This window comes from Phalacrocorax aristotelis, chromosome Z (assembly GCF_949628215.1).
Source record: "Phalacrocorax aristotelis chromosome Z, bGulAri2.1, whole genome shotgun sequence".
Taxonomy (NCBI): domain Eukaryota; kingdom Metazoa; phylum Chordata; class Aves; order Suliformes; family Phalacrocoracidae; genus Phalacrocorax; species Phalacrocorax aristotelis.
In genome coordinates this window covers 34,308,585-34,324,538 of record NC_134311.1, presented here as the reverse complement: position 1 = coordinate 34,324,538, position 15,954 = coordinate 34,308,585, and the positions used below count along the sequence as shown (strand labels likewise).

The window sequence follows — 15,954 nt, the reverse complement described above, 5'->3', positions numbered from 1 at the left end:
CGCTGCCGCACTGAACGGGCTGGAGCTCCAGTGTGAACTTGAGTCAAAGGGACTGTGTGTGACCTGTGGGTAGGTCCACGCTGGAGAGGGTTGTGCTGGTTTTTGGCTGTGCATGAAGTCATGCTGGGACACATGTCGCGATCCACTGTTGGGCTGAAAAATTTGGCAGAGGTTAAACCCCCTTGCTTTCCAACCGACCTCAGATAATTCTGGGAGGTTGAGGGCGGCTGGGCTTAACTTCTGATTAACTCCAGAGTTTTATCGTGACTAGGTTCCTTTTATGTTCTTGGAAACAGCGTTAAGACTCAGAACGGAGCCAAGTGCCAAGTCACTTTATTTGGCCAACAATAAACATGTGAGAGAAAAGGAGAGAGAAAGGAAAAAAAAAAAAGGTGAGAAAGGGGAAGGGAGAAAGAGAGCGTTGCGATAGCTACCGCGGCGGTCGGTCCGTCCATCCGTGCGTCCGAGGTATCTTTGAATCCGGCGGAGGGGGGCGGGTGTCCCAGAACGCTGTCGGTGGTCTCCGCTGGTTTCCCCTTTCTATAGCGTTGTCGGCGGGCACAGCCAGGGGCTGTTCTGCATACCTACGCCTCCCGCTCGGCGGTGGGGCGCGTGCCCGGGACCGTCGCTAGAGGGCGCGAGAAAGCTCTAGAGGGTCCGGGCCCCCGCCATCAGTCCAACCTGGGCCCGGGCGCATGCGCAGAGGGCGCGTACTCCCGCCGGGTGAGGAGGGCTCAACGGGCAGCCCCGGCGACCAAACTGCCGCTCAGTTGCCGTGGTGATCCGGCTTTGGTAGTGAAACTTGTCCTGCCAGCAATGTTGAGACAAGTTTCGAGTCCCTTACAACAACTCCAAAGTGAGTGGCTAAGCCATGATGCCACCAAGAGACCAATGCCCAGCTGTCTCCCCAGGCAGTGCTCACCCACCAGCCTCTCCCCGCTCCCCTCCAAGCCCCCCAGTTTTGTTGCAAAGCTTGATGCAATATGGTATTGGAATATTCCTTTGGTCATTTGGGGTCAGCTGTCCCAGCTGTGTCCCCACTTCTTGTGCACCCCCAGCCTCCTTGCTGGTGGGGTGGTGTGAGAGGCAGAAAGGTCCTTGATTCTGTGTAAGCCCTGCTCAGCAGCAACTAAAACATCCCTGTGTTACCAGCACTATTTTCAGAACAAATCCAAAATCTCACAAGTAGTTTTCTAACAACCGGCACAGGCCTACTTTCCCCTTTCCTCTCTTCAACTTATTAGAAGCTTTCTATTTTTCATATTTATCCCAAAGTATCACTGGGATCAGTGCAATGTAGTACTATCTATGAACAAATCCCACTTAGGATTTCTCCATTCTTCCTCTACAATTTTTTACAGCCTTTGTTAGCACTCGGTGTTTTACATCCTCTAAACAGTAAACAGCCTGTCTGCAGACAGTCTTTTTGCTACTCTTCCTTACTCACAGCACAAGTCACCTCTCTGAGGCTCTTATTCATGACTAAAACTCTAAATCAGAATTTCCAGTATTATTGAATTGTTAGTAAATAACATTCATGCTCTCACATCACAGACTGTTGGGTCCATGATGCCAGTTAGTGTCAAGATTCCACCACTCTACTGTCCAGGCTTTCTTACATACTGCACACAAGGCGGATGTAATATTTTAATACCTTTTTTGTTAAGTTTTTTTTAACACTGTGCTGGATTTTTATTTAAGCAGAATGTTACAACCATAAAATCACCAATACTTAGCAGAATATAATAACTGAAATATACAATTGCATCTCAATACAAGTGTGATTGTGTTTACTGGTCTCTCTGACATGCTCACCATCACAGCACTGGGTGTCCCCATTTGCTGGGAAGGAATACATGGGTTGAAGATAGCTCAAGCCTGTTGCTCTTCTCCAAGCTCTTTTTGTTCATTGTTTGGTTTTTATATGCTCTGTTAGGCCGAGATGTGTATATACTTCCCCAGTGCTGCTCTGGCGAACTCAGGACGACATGGATTTGCACCCTTTGGATTAATTCAAGGATGAAAAGTTACACAGCCAGCTGATTGACTTAACTGCTGTAGCTGATTGATCATCTCAACTGTTACAGCTATTTTCTTAGAACAAAGACCACACAGGTCCCTGTTGCATGAAGTTCAGCTTTTTTTCTAATAGCTGTGGTCAGTCAGTCCTCCTGTCCATCCCCGAGCTTCATGAGTGTGTAGCCTGTGTCTGTCTTTGCAGAGCCTTCTCCTACTGTAGCAGTTCATTGATCAGTCATAACATGAAGTGTTTGGATTCTGTGCATTTTAACATTCAAAATAGACTTATGTGTGAGATGGCTTTTTTTGGCATTGTATACACCTTCATTTTTCAATAATTCCAACATCATTTATATTGCAGGTCATGCAGGAGTGTCTGCCAGCATGATGAAGAAAAGAACTTCCCACAAGTAAGTTGTTAGTATTTTTACTAAAATATAGCTCTCAGTAACTGTTGTAGAAATGTATCTGTATTGTTCCACTCACTTCGTTATTGAAAATCATGTGGAATAATATTCAGTCTGTATATTTGTGTAGAGTCAGATTTCTGTTTTTTTTTTTTCAGGGGGGTGGTAGGAAAGAATGCCCCACAGAGTTTTAAATATAATTTTCACTGTTAATAGGACATTCTTTTTGAATACAATTTTGTAATTCTTTCTGAAATTCAGAGAGAAGGAGCTGTGAGCCAGAAATTAGCCACATGTATTCTAGGATCTCTCTTTTCTGGCACAGAGTTCATGCATTGTCACCAGGCCAATAAAAACTGCAAAGCATGCTTACTGATAACTCAGTCTGGAAATAACCTTAGAAATACCTAATCTAGCATTCATTAAAACTGTAGTTTTGACACTGATTTTTCTTTTTTCTAAAATAACAAAAAAATACTTCTGTAAGGAGGCTGCTATTTATGTGTGAAGGATACCTGCTTATCCTGCACGTTCATGGCATCTCTTTTTCCCCCTATGTTTTTAAATAGTAGCAGCTGAACATTACTGAGTAGCTGTGTGAAAATAGAGGTAATGTTTTAGGCATAATTGGTCTTGGTGTCAGACAGCAAGATACCGTATCTGGCTACATCTCTGGTGGGAGAAATCTAAGCCGGGTAAGTGTGAAAGTTACTAAAATGTTACAAGTTGTATTTTAAGTTTTAAGTGTAAAGTCATATAGTGGTGCATCAATCGGAAGCACTTTGTTCGGCAGGTACAATTAACATAGTTAATCACTGCTAACAGTGTTAACTTTCCCAGAGACAACAGCTGATGTAAAACTACTCTAATCCCTTCCACCAGCTCATCATTATCCATTCTTGTCTATCTTCATAGAAGGCAAAGAGAAACATTTATTTGTCTAGAGGCAGGTAGAGTTGGTTAAAACTTAATTTCTCTTGTTCTTTTTCAACCGCTCAGAAAGGAGTGTGTGATGGGAAGACTATCAGAGGTGGGTTGCCTTTTGTACTTGAGGGTGGCTAGATTTGTCTTTATTGTTGTGGTGATATACACTTACTTAAATACCTAAATAGGCTGTAAATTTGTTAGCATAAAGGCTTTTATGTGGCATAAGAAGTTTTGATTTTGAGGCATTTAACTTAAGTATCCAGCTTAGTTTTATGTTAATTTAGCCTAGTTCAATTGTTTGTTAATTATTTAGTGAAGGTTTTTTGTACCAAACCAAGATGACTTCTTGTGCGCTGCTCACTGATCTGTCTGAGAATAGTAGCAGAATAGTGGCCATAGTAGTTTACCACAGACCAGTAGGGTATGAATGACCATGTAACAATATATGCTGATACTACTCTGAGCTGTTACAGTAGACTGTAAGTTAGTAATGCATACTTTGTTACTGATTTAGTAATTTATTTAGTTGCTCCTCATATAAAGAAAAAGAGGAACAAGCCTACCAGCACTGGAAGGCCATCAAGGAGAGTTTAAACTAGCTTCAGACAGTTTGTGGCCGAGAAGGGAGCCAAGAAGATGAAACAGGGCATGACTCAGTAATTGAGGACATGATAGAATGAGCAGTGTGGGTGAGTCATCTTCTTTACTAAATGGTAGTTAACTGTTGAGCCTTTTGCAAAGGGTTCCCATGGTTATAGGGCAGTTCTTCCAAGCGCTCTGTCAGTGGGTAGTGGTGATCTCTGCCAATATGAAGCTGACCTCACTGGCATCAGATGAGTCAGTAATCTCCCAGATTTCATTCTTTCCACCCTTGGTGCATAAGGAAAGAGTACAAGAACTAGTGTAAGTATAAAACAATTCTTTCTTCATAGGCTCTCCAGATTTCTTGTAGTTGGCAATTCAAGGACTTTGAGGTGCAGGTTATACCTGCAATTTAACTACGAGTGAACTTAACCATTTTGAATTTCTGATCCCACTTTAAGCTAACTTGTAATCTTGGTTCCTGCAGGATCTGAAGATGAAATACACAGTTCTTTGATGGTTTTTGAGGGAGTGCAGAAAGTATTTCAAAAGTTTTGCCTCAACTAATGTGCCTTATAGTCTGAATATTGTGAAAAGTAGTCAGTAACAATTCTGTCATCACCATTCTGCTCTTAATGATAGTCTGTAATAAGATCACAATTTTAAAATTTTGCATCTTATTTTTAATAACTCTTCTGCTTGGCACCGTGAAAGACTTGAAATTGTACTGGCCATTGCTGCTGTACTGCATTTATACTGTTTTACAGTTTTCTTGTTTTTCACAGTTGTGCCTTTTTTGCAGATCTGAGGGGTGTGGTTTTCCTTCACACTTCTGGTTTTTTCCCTAGTTCTACCCTGTGGTGTTTTCCTGAGATGATTGGGGGGGGTGGGGGGGGGGCGGGGGGGGGGGAAGTGTGGGGGACAGGATGGGGGACAGAAAACAAATAAGTAAATAAAAACCCAACCACCAAACCTAAATGGGTAACTTTACTTGATAGGTTATTGGGAACTGCCACTCTCCTATTTATAAATGCTAGTTTTTATTTTAAGCACAACCCTGAAGTAATGGTTGGTTTTTCTGCTGCCAGTCCTGTGCAGTTCTGCGCTACTGGTGGCAGCTGCCAAATAAAAGTGTGTGTGAGGACTATATAAATACAACTCTGAAATCTGGGAAGATTTCTTTCTGTCTGTGTAGTCTCTGGAAAGTTCCTGAAAGTATCTGGTTCTGATAATGAAACCTTTTCACATAACTAGGTTTTACTTACCAGCTTACTGCCTTCAAGATAAGGAAGAGGATCTGAAACCTTTGGGGATTGAAGGGCTGTTTACAATGATGATGTGTTTGATGTGTCAGAGCTATTTCCAAAACGTGCTATTTTTCTAGTTTTCCTGCCTTCATGTTTTACATATCTAGGAAAATTGTTACCCAGTCTTCAAGAGCAACTCTTTCTGGAATTCTAATGATAATTCTAAACAGAAGGAAAAATTGTGTTGGGTCTTCTGTATATAGTATCATAGAAGCTTATCTACATTTGTATTACTTGGTGTATCACAGAAGTAAGAGAGAAGACTTGAGAACTTGAGAGGTTTGAGTTGGTTATTTGGTTGTCTTACGTGGAAGTACATTCATATCTGTTATTTATTGGTAGAAGCCTATGCTTGCTTTCTTACTGCATGTTCAGATGCAAGAAGTAGGTTTTCCATGGTAATTTACTAGTCTGAAAATCATATTTCTTAGAGTGTAAACCACTGGAAATGAGAGTGGATGGCTGTTCAGTAGTACAACCTTCAAACCAAAATTTGAACTGCAAGTACACCTGGTGGGTACTTGACTTGTAATTAAATTTGTAATGCTTTTTGTTCTCTGAGGGCACCTATTTTTAAAGGTAGCTAGCAGTTTGAACTCAGTTATGTAGCCTTTTTCCATCGTATTTCTTAAAATGAGTGTGGAGCTTTTCACTTAATTGTTCCAATTTAAACATTAAAGTAGATTATGCTTTATAGGCGGAAATTAAAATTGACTGTGGTTGAACATGAACAGCTTATCTTTACCTTTTTCAATGATGAGATGATTATCAGTGTAGACAAACTGTTTAAAACTGACATTGTTTTATCTGTTTTAACTTTTTGTACCTTCAGTTGGTTTTATTCTGCTTTAGAATGGAACTATGATTCATTAGAACTAAATAAATTAATTGCATACAAAACAACCTAATTTTTATTGTGCTGAGAACCAGGTCTCTGATCTCATTTTGTAAAAGTAAAATATTTCTCAGATTATTACAATTAAAAAAAGAAAAAGAATAAAACTAGAATTTGCAAATGTGTTCTAGGTCTTGCACAAAATTAGAACCAACTTTGTTGGAGAGTGCCTCTTAACTGGAAGAGGTTGGAGTTCCTATAACAATCTGAGCTATCAAAGTGAGGAATCCAAAATCTGCTGTTTGACCTTGCTGAAAAGGTCAAAGGATGACAAAAGTGAAATTTGACAAAACCCCCTGCTAAGATGTTCCTGGTGAATGAAAGTCTGGAGGTGGCACAAGCTGCTGAAGGAATCATACCTCTTGTTTTTAATAGTTATGATTACATCTTCAGCAGTATGCATTCCAATGTCATGTAGTGAGTGTCTTATTCTGCAAGACTACTTCCAGGATTTCAGTGGTACGATTGTTTGTCTCTTTTGGATCATAAAGGGATCTCTCTGAGAGCATTCATCGTTTCTCTTTGGTCACTGTCTCTAATCTAACGAAGAACATTGTTTTCTGCAACTTCTCTTATAGATGTTCCTTTTAAGCATGCTAGTGGTGTGCGTATTTTATTGCCATTTCAATGAAGTGCGCTACAAGTAGTAACCCAAAAATTTTTTTTGTGTCTAGTTGACATTTGTGAGAGTTTTGATCAGGCAACCCTCTAAATAATATTTCTAGGAATGAATAAGTATTGTAACAAGAAATTAATATTATATCTATTTTATCATATCACCAATATGCAGTCATAATGTTCCTTAGTTTCTTCCATTTGTATTCAAAACTGTCAATCTGTGTTTTTAATAATTGGATAGAACAAAATTCTTATAACACTTTCAGTGATGTGAAACTGTTAAGTAGCTTACATAGCTGTTGAGAACAGTAACTGTTAGTCACCAAAGGGAATTTCCATTAAACTTCCATGAAAATAGAGGAAGGACAAAAAAGTGTATGTAACCTGTTTCCTACATTAAGGAGTATCCCTTCTGTTGGCCATTACATATAATTTTTCTTTGCTATATAAAAAGGAATGCTAGAAGTGTCATTGCTACCATGTGTCTTTAAAAATACTTGGAGCCAAAAATATCTGTAAATGCAGAAGGAAGCTAAATTTTCTTCAGGTGAAAACACAGCTTAGAGAAAACAAATGCCTTGGAAGAATTTTAGTCAACCACGGGTAATGTTTCCACTGACTTCTTCCTCCTCGGGCAGGAGTTGTGTTTACTATTATGCAGAGAGCAACAAGGTAGTAAAGTTACCATACTGCCAGGTAACCGTGTCCTTTGAAATGTGATCAGGTGAGTTTTTACTTCTGACATCCAGTGTAGCAGGGGCTAAAATAGTCCTTTTGGCTTAAGCAAACTAGTTTTAGAAACAACTATTGGGAAACTGACCTTACAAAGCACATAAAAATGTTTCACTACTTTTCAGTGTGGTTTTTTTTTTCCTGTTAGGGTTATTTGCTTTATACCCTAATTTGAATAAGGTGCACTAAGCTATAAAATATATTGCCATTTTAAAGCACACAGCTCTTGTCTGCAGTAGAATTTTGAGTATGTATGTACTTGTTTAATACTACGTTTGTATCTGTGTGCAGAAAGCATAGAAACAATGTGGGACCAAGCAAACCTATTTCTCAGCCACGAAGAAATATTGTAGGATGCAGAATACAGCATGGATGGAAAGAAGGGAGTGGACCTGTAACACAATGGAAGGGCACAGTTCTTGATCAAGTTCCTGTAAATCCCTCTCTCTATCTTATAAAGTATGATGGATTTGACTGTGTGTATGGACTAGAACTGCACAAAGATGAAAGAGTTTCAGCACTTGAAGTTCTTCCAGACAGAGTTGGTAAGTGTTTTGGGTTTTCCTCCTAAATTCACATACATATAAGATGGCATTTACTATTAAATGTTCTCCACTAATTCCTCCAGACTTCCTCCAAGATAACATCTGACCAGTTAAATGCTGTTAGTCAAACTCATATTTTTATATGACAGGTAATCTAAATGCTCTATTTAAATTTTCTTCATTCCATAAAGATTCGATGATACCGGTGAATGCAGTGCTGTCTTCATCTTTAAGTAGTATGCAGTACGTTCTGTAGTTTTTATTTAGAGTCTTATCCCTTAGAGCCATATGTAAAGTAAACATGGATATTTCTGTTAAAATTAAACTCTAAACCATCTTGGCTGTGCTGTCTATTGTGTGTGTCTGACAGTAATAATGTCACATTTTTCCTTATGTACTTTGCCTAAGTCCTTTTAATCATGGGAAACGCATTTTCGGAGTGAAATAACTTGGTCAGTAGCACAGCTTTTTGATTTTCAGAATTAGCAGTGGATTGTTAAACTATAGGCTTTTCAAACTGCGAATTTTATTATTTACCCAAGTAATTAATAGTTTATAAGCAGAGTAAGCTGTTGCTTCTCTGACAGCAAAGCAATTGGTAGCAGCCTCTAGAGTGGCATTAGGGGGAACCAAACCCAAAAGTTCACTGATAACATCCCAGAACTGTTCTGTGATCGGCCTCTCTTCCTCTTCCCCCCTTCGTGCCTTGCTCCCTCCAGTGTCTGATTAAAATACAAGGAGTCTTCATTGCTGTGGCCTCGATTGTTCTCTCTTTACTTTGCATTACGATTGCTTAATCAGAGAGAGTGCAATGATATATCATTGTTACTTTAACAACATTTCTAAAGTTCTGCAGTTCTTTGGTAGTAAACTTTCTGGAATGGACAGTGTTTTGAATATGAATTGATTAACTTCCAAACAAATTTGTTTATGAATCAGGGTAAAGATTATTTTTCATGAAGACATATACCCGTGCTTTTAAATGAACTTATGAATTGCTGTCATTTCAGCTTCATCTCGAATTAGTGATGCCCACCTGGCAGACACAATGATTGGTAAAGCTGTGGAACACATGTTTGAGACAGAAGATGGCTCAAAAGATGAATGGAGGGGAATGGTTTTGGCTCGAGCTCCTATTATGAACACATGGTTTTATATTACCTATGAGAAAGATCCCGTCTTGTACATGTACCAACTCTTAGATGATTATAAAGAAGGTGACCTTCGCATTATGCCTGATTCGAGTAAGTAGGCCAGTTACTGATCTGGAAAGTGGTGGCTTTTTGTATTAACATTTGGCTGTAGTTTATTTATGGTCAGGAGAGTTGACCAACACAAATTTTGTTTGTTACTTTATTAAGTATCACAACCAGCAACGGTTATAGCACAACAAAGAAATCTGTGTTAACTGCTGAAATATTTTATCAACAGTGACATGCAGGAAAAGCATTTTCCGTAATTATTCCTAATTCTGCTGAAAATATCTACATATTACTGTGGAAGAGTTTATGCTTGGTTTTTCTAATGGAACCTGACAAACCAGAGGTTTTCCACTGTTATTTCCTTACAGAAATAACATCTCACAGCTTGTTGAGATGACTTTTGATTTGTGTTTCCGAAGCAGTTCTTGTGGGAATAATATTTTGGGGCATAGTAGTACTGTCAGATTATTTTGTTGGGGTACATGTCTCAGTGCAAAGAACTTTTCAGTAGTTTCTTGGGGGAAAGTAGTACTAACCTTTCAAAAACTCATTTTCTCTCATAAGCTGCAACACACTAGCAAGAAAAATATTTCAGTAGATTAGGAGGGGTATTTTTTCCCCCCTTTCTTGAAGTAAAAGTCATTGGGACTTTTCCTATTCATGTAGAAGGATTTTCACAGAATCAATATTGTTCAAAAGATTTGGATAACCAATACAAAAAAGAAGGAAAAAAACCTTGTAAAGAATACTTTGTTTTTATTTTTCCCATGTAACTATAACACACTTCTCTGACAGAGGCAATCTGGGCTTTAAAGAAAATTAATAATTGGGTAGCTGTAGTGGTTGGCTACATAGTGCTTTATATAAGTATTAGTTACAATTGATTTGTTGAGTTCCTGACTCTCTTCCTTCAGACCTAGCACTGATAATAGTCTGCTAGCTAAACAAACAAGTGGCACTTATTTGCATAACATCTGTAGTAATCATCTGTTCAGATAATTTTTTCCCTACTCTAACCAAAAGCAATATATCTGCTGCAGATTTGAACATTCAAATAATTTGTTCCTACTTTTTATTAAAAAAGGACTTGGAATCTATTAAGTATGCTTTGCTTTCTTCTGCCTTTGGAGAATGGGGTAGGGAAGGAGGTTATATGCTTTCAATTTAAGTAGTAAATGGACTTTTTCCTCCATGCTCACCACAAGACTATCTACTGCTTACCTGTTTCCAATACACGGCTAAGTATTTGCTACCTTCCCTGAATCTGAATGCTTTCTGGATATTTTGAATTGTGTCCTTAAGTTAATGATTGCATGTTAAGAGTAATATTTTTCAAATCAGATTTTAGAATACCTAGAGGTATGTCTGTAAATTTGGTGCAATGTGCCATAGCATTACTATTACAATTTCTAGGTAACTCTTTTGCCAAAGACAGGCTTTTCATATGTGAGGAGACCAAACTTGAGATAATTTTTTCTATGCTTGTTTTGGTGAGGGGGAAATGTTTTGCTGGATCTGATACTAAAACTTTGACATTTCGTAATTCCTTCTAAATGAAGATGTAAGAGTTTAACTTGCATCTTGGCCAAAGGAGACTCTTTATATAGAACTGATATTAAGAGGATAATAACTGTGTGTGACAGTGCATTTGTAGAGGAACTGAAACAAAAGTTGAAAGAGAAACTTCTTAAGTTTGTGGAAGAATATTAAGTGTAAGTATAAGTCAAATCTACTCGTTCCCTGGTTTGTCTTTTTCTTCTCCTTTTGGAGTTCCTTCACAGCTCTCAGAAATGAAGAGAAAATGGGTGGAATCTGTAAGGGATTCTTAATGCAAACTTGGAACAAATACATTAATTTTTAAGGCTTAGGATTTCCAGAATAAAAGCCATATCAAGTGGGACCATTACTTAGCAAATTCCTCACGGGAATACGAAGCACAAGTTTATCTAGAATAGTCAAAAAGAAGACAAGCTGAGAAAGGAGGTGTGGTTAGCTTCCAGTTCTCCAGTACAGTACTTTTACCTTTTATCACATTTGTTCTGTGACTGGCTTGTAACCAACCCTATGACAATTGGCATGTTATGAATCATGCCTTTTTGTATCCATATTTAGCATGGGCATCATCTAAAATACAAGGATATTTCTGGCTAGATTTTGCTAGCTAAGCAAATAATATTGTTACACTTTACGAAGAGCGTTATTCCAATATGGAGGAAAAGCCTCTTTTAATGACGAGTTTACACTTACTGTCATTTTAGATGAGATGCTTTTGTTGCGGTGGCATGCATACACTGCAACTTTGAATAATGTGTGTGGGAAGAGGGAGGTTTAGTTTAGCTGCCTTTCTGCTAAGGAGACCCACTGCCTTTTTCTGCTGGTGGCTTAAATTCAGTTATCCACGTACATTTTTCTATAACTTGTGCATAAACCTTCATGTCAGAAGACTTACTTCTCTTGCTAAAGTGCTATTTTTGTCTTAATAAGACTGGAGACAGTATTACTTGACAGTTTTTCTGTAATTGTACTTTCTAGAAGCATGGCAATCGTTAGGTGCTTGTCTGAAGAAAACTAATTTTTTACATACTTTGTATTTAAAACTTCTGATTGATTTGTATGAGTTTTAAAGAAGACTCTGCAGTTGTCTTCCATATCAAAAAATTCCATTAATGTCTACCAAAGCACCCTGGTTTTGTGTTACAGATGATTCACCTCCAGCAGAACGGGAACCAGGTGAAGTTGTGGACAGCCTGGTAGGCAAACAAGTGGAATATGCCAAAGAAGATGGCTCAAAAAGGACTGGCATGGTCATTCATCAAGTTGAAGCCAAACCATCTGTCTATTTCATCAAGTTTGATGATGATTTCCATATTTATGTCTACGATTTGGTGAAGACATCCTAGACGTCATCATGAACTTTTGCCAAATTTGTGGAACTATTAAATGTAAAATTTGTAGACACAAAGACTTGACTGCTTTCCAGTTTAATGAAAGCTTAAATGTCCCTGCGAACCCACAATCTCTGCCAGCAAAACTGTTTTGTTCTGAATAATATAAACAAACATGACACATTTTGTGTAAGAGAACTCCTTTTCTTGAAGGAAGTAATTATATTTGGGCAGGAGGGAGTTAAAAGCAAAGAACAGCTGCAATTCAAGCTGTGTAAAGTTGATATAGTATTGTAATCATTAATCTAAATTTTTTCATAGATATTAACTTTTTCTTCAACGTTGCACTCACCTGTTCAACTGCCACATGCAAGTGTAGTTTGATATTTTGATATGCCTTCTTTTGTAACATTAAATTTAATTTCTTGGCTACTGGCAGTCCTTATTTTCAGGGTTGGGACAGAGGTGACTTTTCTGAAAGGTTTAAACAGTTTGTGCAGCATTGAGGAGTGCCTAACCCAAGTAACATCAATCTGCTGTGTTTCTACACTTTTATTTCAAATTTAGCTTTTTAAGAACTTGCAGTACACGGAAGTACTTGCGCATTTTTAGTAGTCACAGGGCAGTAGGATATCAAGTGTTTGACTTATGCACCTTTCAGTGAAAAGACTTTAAACTATAAAAATATATTTAATCTGTATAACCAGTTAATTAGAAAATACAGGTTAATGGCCCATATTTACAAGTTGTAGGAACCAGTAAAATACATGCAACAAGGCTGCCTTCAATCCTAAATGTCCTTCTTTGTTTGTTATACACACTTCTTAGCAAAACCCAATGCTTGGTGCCACAATTTTAACAGTGTATATGCTACTTCAGAAGATTTTAGACTACGCATTGGCAATCAGTAGTCTCTCATTTAATATCAAAACCTAGCAACCTGAATGTTTGTGTGTGGACTTAGAAGCCTAACAGTAGTTAATATTTCACATGGTAAATACAATCTCATGCCAGGGGGGTGGGGGGGTGGGGGTCCTTTTACATTGAAGACTTATTTAGAGAAGGAGAAGCATTTGTTGCCTTCTGCTCAGTCTGTTGCATTTCTTTGTTTGTACGTTTGTTCTGTTTTTAACCATTTTGGTTCAAGAAGGCATCTTCCCAACTTACTCTTTTTATGGCTTTTCCACATAAGGAGTGTCCGGACAAATCTACAGCTTAAACCTGTTGTTGCCTTTTGTGGTGTACATTGTTCTTGCTTTGAGGTATGCTGTTAATGTGAATTTCATTCTATGAACACTAGAGTTCTGCATGCCAGTGGTGTACTATCTAATGGAAGCTATAGGCAGTCTCAGTGGTTCAGTCATCTGCATTAGATTGTGGATGTAAATAGCAGCCCACAACAGCAAAATCCTTTCACAGCTTTAATCTTCTTGCAAGATAGTTGAAAATGAAGATTAGGATTTTTTTAAAGTGTGGAAGCTTTTAAAAGTGTCAGAACTGCAACAATGATCAGCACAGCAACAAAATTGTCATGTTACTTTAAGGCAGAGCTCTGCAAGTTTCAAAGAACTGCTTCACAGAAGTACAGTATGTGAGGAGAGTCAACACTTGATGGAAGGAGCAAATACTCTGATATCCAACCTTAGGCCATTAGTGGAAGGATGCAGGAGAGGTGCTGTTAATCAGAGATGAGAGGTCCAGATGACCCCTACTGTGGGTATTCTTGATACTGAAGACTCAGTGGTTTAAGCCCCTTTCTGTCCATTTTTTTGCCTGATTTCATATTTTAGCCTTAAGGCTTGTGCCTCATTATGCTGTTGAATGGTAATAAATACTCTCCATATAAATATGATACCTTAATTCTTTGTCCATTGCTACTATATTGCATTATGTCCAGTATTTCATCATGGGCAACCAAAGGCAGGCTATTGTCATTCAGTGAATAGTTTCTCAATGCAGTCCTTAAGCACTAAGTACCTGAGTCGTAAATGTTCCTTGTGTTTTGAACAAAGTGAGCAGATTTGCAACACAGTGTTTTCATCCTGCAGATCTGTTATGTGTTTTCTATTGACTCTTAAGAGTCCTGCATGTAAATCTCAAAGCTGAGCCTGGCTCCATGAGCCCAAGTTGATATTTGTGGCACAAGAATGAGTGAGTGTATTGATTATACACAAGATACATGAATAACCTAGTACACTGAACTTTGGGCTAGATACCTGCGGAATACAAGGTTTGTTTTGAAATATCTGAGGTTTAGGTCTACTGGAACATTTTTAGCATTAGGCTTGCATTTCTGGGTTTTCTGCAAGCCTCTTGAATACACCACATATTCTGCCAATTAGAGTACAATCTATAAACTGTAAATTTTATTGTTGTTTTTAGATGTCCCTGTTGTCTGTGTGGATATTTCTTTTCATCTTTTTTCCTCTTTCCTTTTTCTTCTTTTTTTTTTTTTTTCTTTTGTTGATAGCTTAAACCACCTTTTTGAGGCTTGAGACTAATTCCACTCCCTGCCCATCTGCTTTGGGCTTTGTTTTAGGCTCATGTTTCAGATCTGCATGCAGTGCTTGCGTTACCCTGGTAACTAAATGTTGGTTCCTTGTTATAGGGGTTCAACATTACTTTCCAAAATCACATAGGGCTTGTGATGGCACAAGCCACAGATCCTTGTATAAAAGTTATTCGCCTTTCACATTTACCTGCTGTAGTATTGTTGTATATTGTGTGTGTGCGTGTGTGTGATGTCAGGCTGCCATGTAAAACTTTTTAAAAGGAAAAAAAAAAAAAACTTAAATGCAGACCATCCTTTTTTGCATGCTTAGAGGGTTAGAACGTTCAATGTAACAAACTAAAGTTGCATGTTAAAATGTTTAGGTTTTTGTTTTGTTCTGTTTTTATTTTGTGTTCAGTTTTTTGTGAATTTGCTTATTGTGCTGTTTTAATGGTTGTTAGTAGGATTAAATGCACCGGTGAGACGAGCATAGTGCCAACGGAAGGTAATTTTCCAGTTGTATGTGTCATACAGCATTTGAAGGGACCATGTATTCTGTTAAAGAAAAAATAAAATCACAGTTGATTAGCAAAACACTACATTTTTCTTCTTTCTTTTTGAGTGCCAAACCCTAAACTGTCTTGGAGTAGACTATGGGGAAACCCCTTCTTATTGCAACAGGTAGAAGCCGCCTTTAAATGAATTGTTTTAAAAGGGAGGCTTTATCTTCAGTAGATTTGATTAGTTGCTTCAGGGAAAAGAATTACAGTAAAAACAGTTTCTGGTTCCTTGAAAATGCTGTTCTTCTGTATTTTACATCATTAGTGCAATTTGGATGGTTCTTGGTATGTGTATAGTTCAAAGGTCTTCGTGTTCACATTTTAAAATTAGGTAATGACTTCATCTTTAGAGCTTGGTTTCATTATTTTTATTTTACTTTGAACAATGTAGACAGTTCCCTGTTCTCTGCATTTAGAAGTATAAACACTTTAAATCTGTTACTTAATTCTGTAAGTAATTTTTATAATTATGATGTAACTCTATCCTTAAAACATTTAAAATAAACCCTTTATGTGCAACTTATGACTGTAAACTTTGTTCTCATGAGCAAAATGTAGCGATGTGATTTCAGACTGTGAAGAAGCAGTTTCTTCAGTTTTCCAATTAAAAAGGATTTATTATTTTAATGCTGAGCCGTATATGCTGGTATAATACTTGCCCTATGAAATAAGTTTGCTTGCAAAGCCAAATCTTTACTGTTGTTTTTTCTCCCCAAGTAATTACAAATGCTGGTAAGGTGGATCTCGGCTAAGGTAAAGCATACTGCTTAAACTGTATTTTACC

At 37.9% G+C, this 15,954-nt stretch overlaps 1 protein-coding gene across 5 annotated transcripts in view; it reads left to right on the top strand.

Moving 5' to 3' along the window:
* SPIN1 (spindlin 1) overlaps positions 1 to 15,693 on the top strand; it is a 57,797-nt gene extending 42,104 nt beyond the window's left edge. For all 5 annotated transcript variants that reach the window (XM_075079800.1, XM_075079796.1, XM_075079798.1 and 2 more), the window contains 4 exons: positions 2,381 to 2,429; positions 7,779 to 8,032; positions 9,043 to 9,276; positions 11,935 to 15,693. In XM_075079800.1, the coding sequence (XP_074935901.1) occupies positions 2,381 to 2,429; positions 7,779 to 8,032; positions 9,043 to 9,276; positions 11,935 to 12,134 (737 nt within the window). In that variant the 3' untranslated portion in view covers positions 12,135 to 15,693. The remainder of the gene's footprint in view (positions 1 to 2,380; positions 2,430 to 7,778; positions 8,033 to 9,042; positions 9,277 to 11,934) is intronic.
* The last annotated feature ends 261 nt before the right edge of the window (positions 15,694 to 15,954 follow it).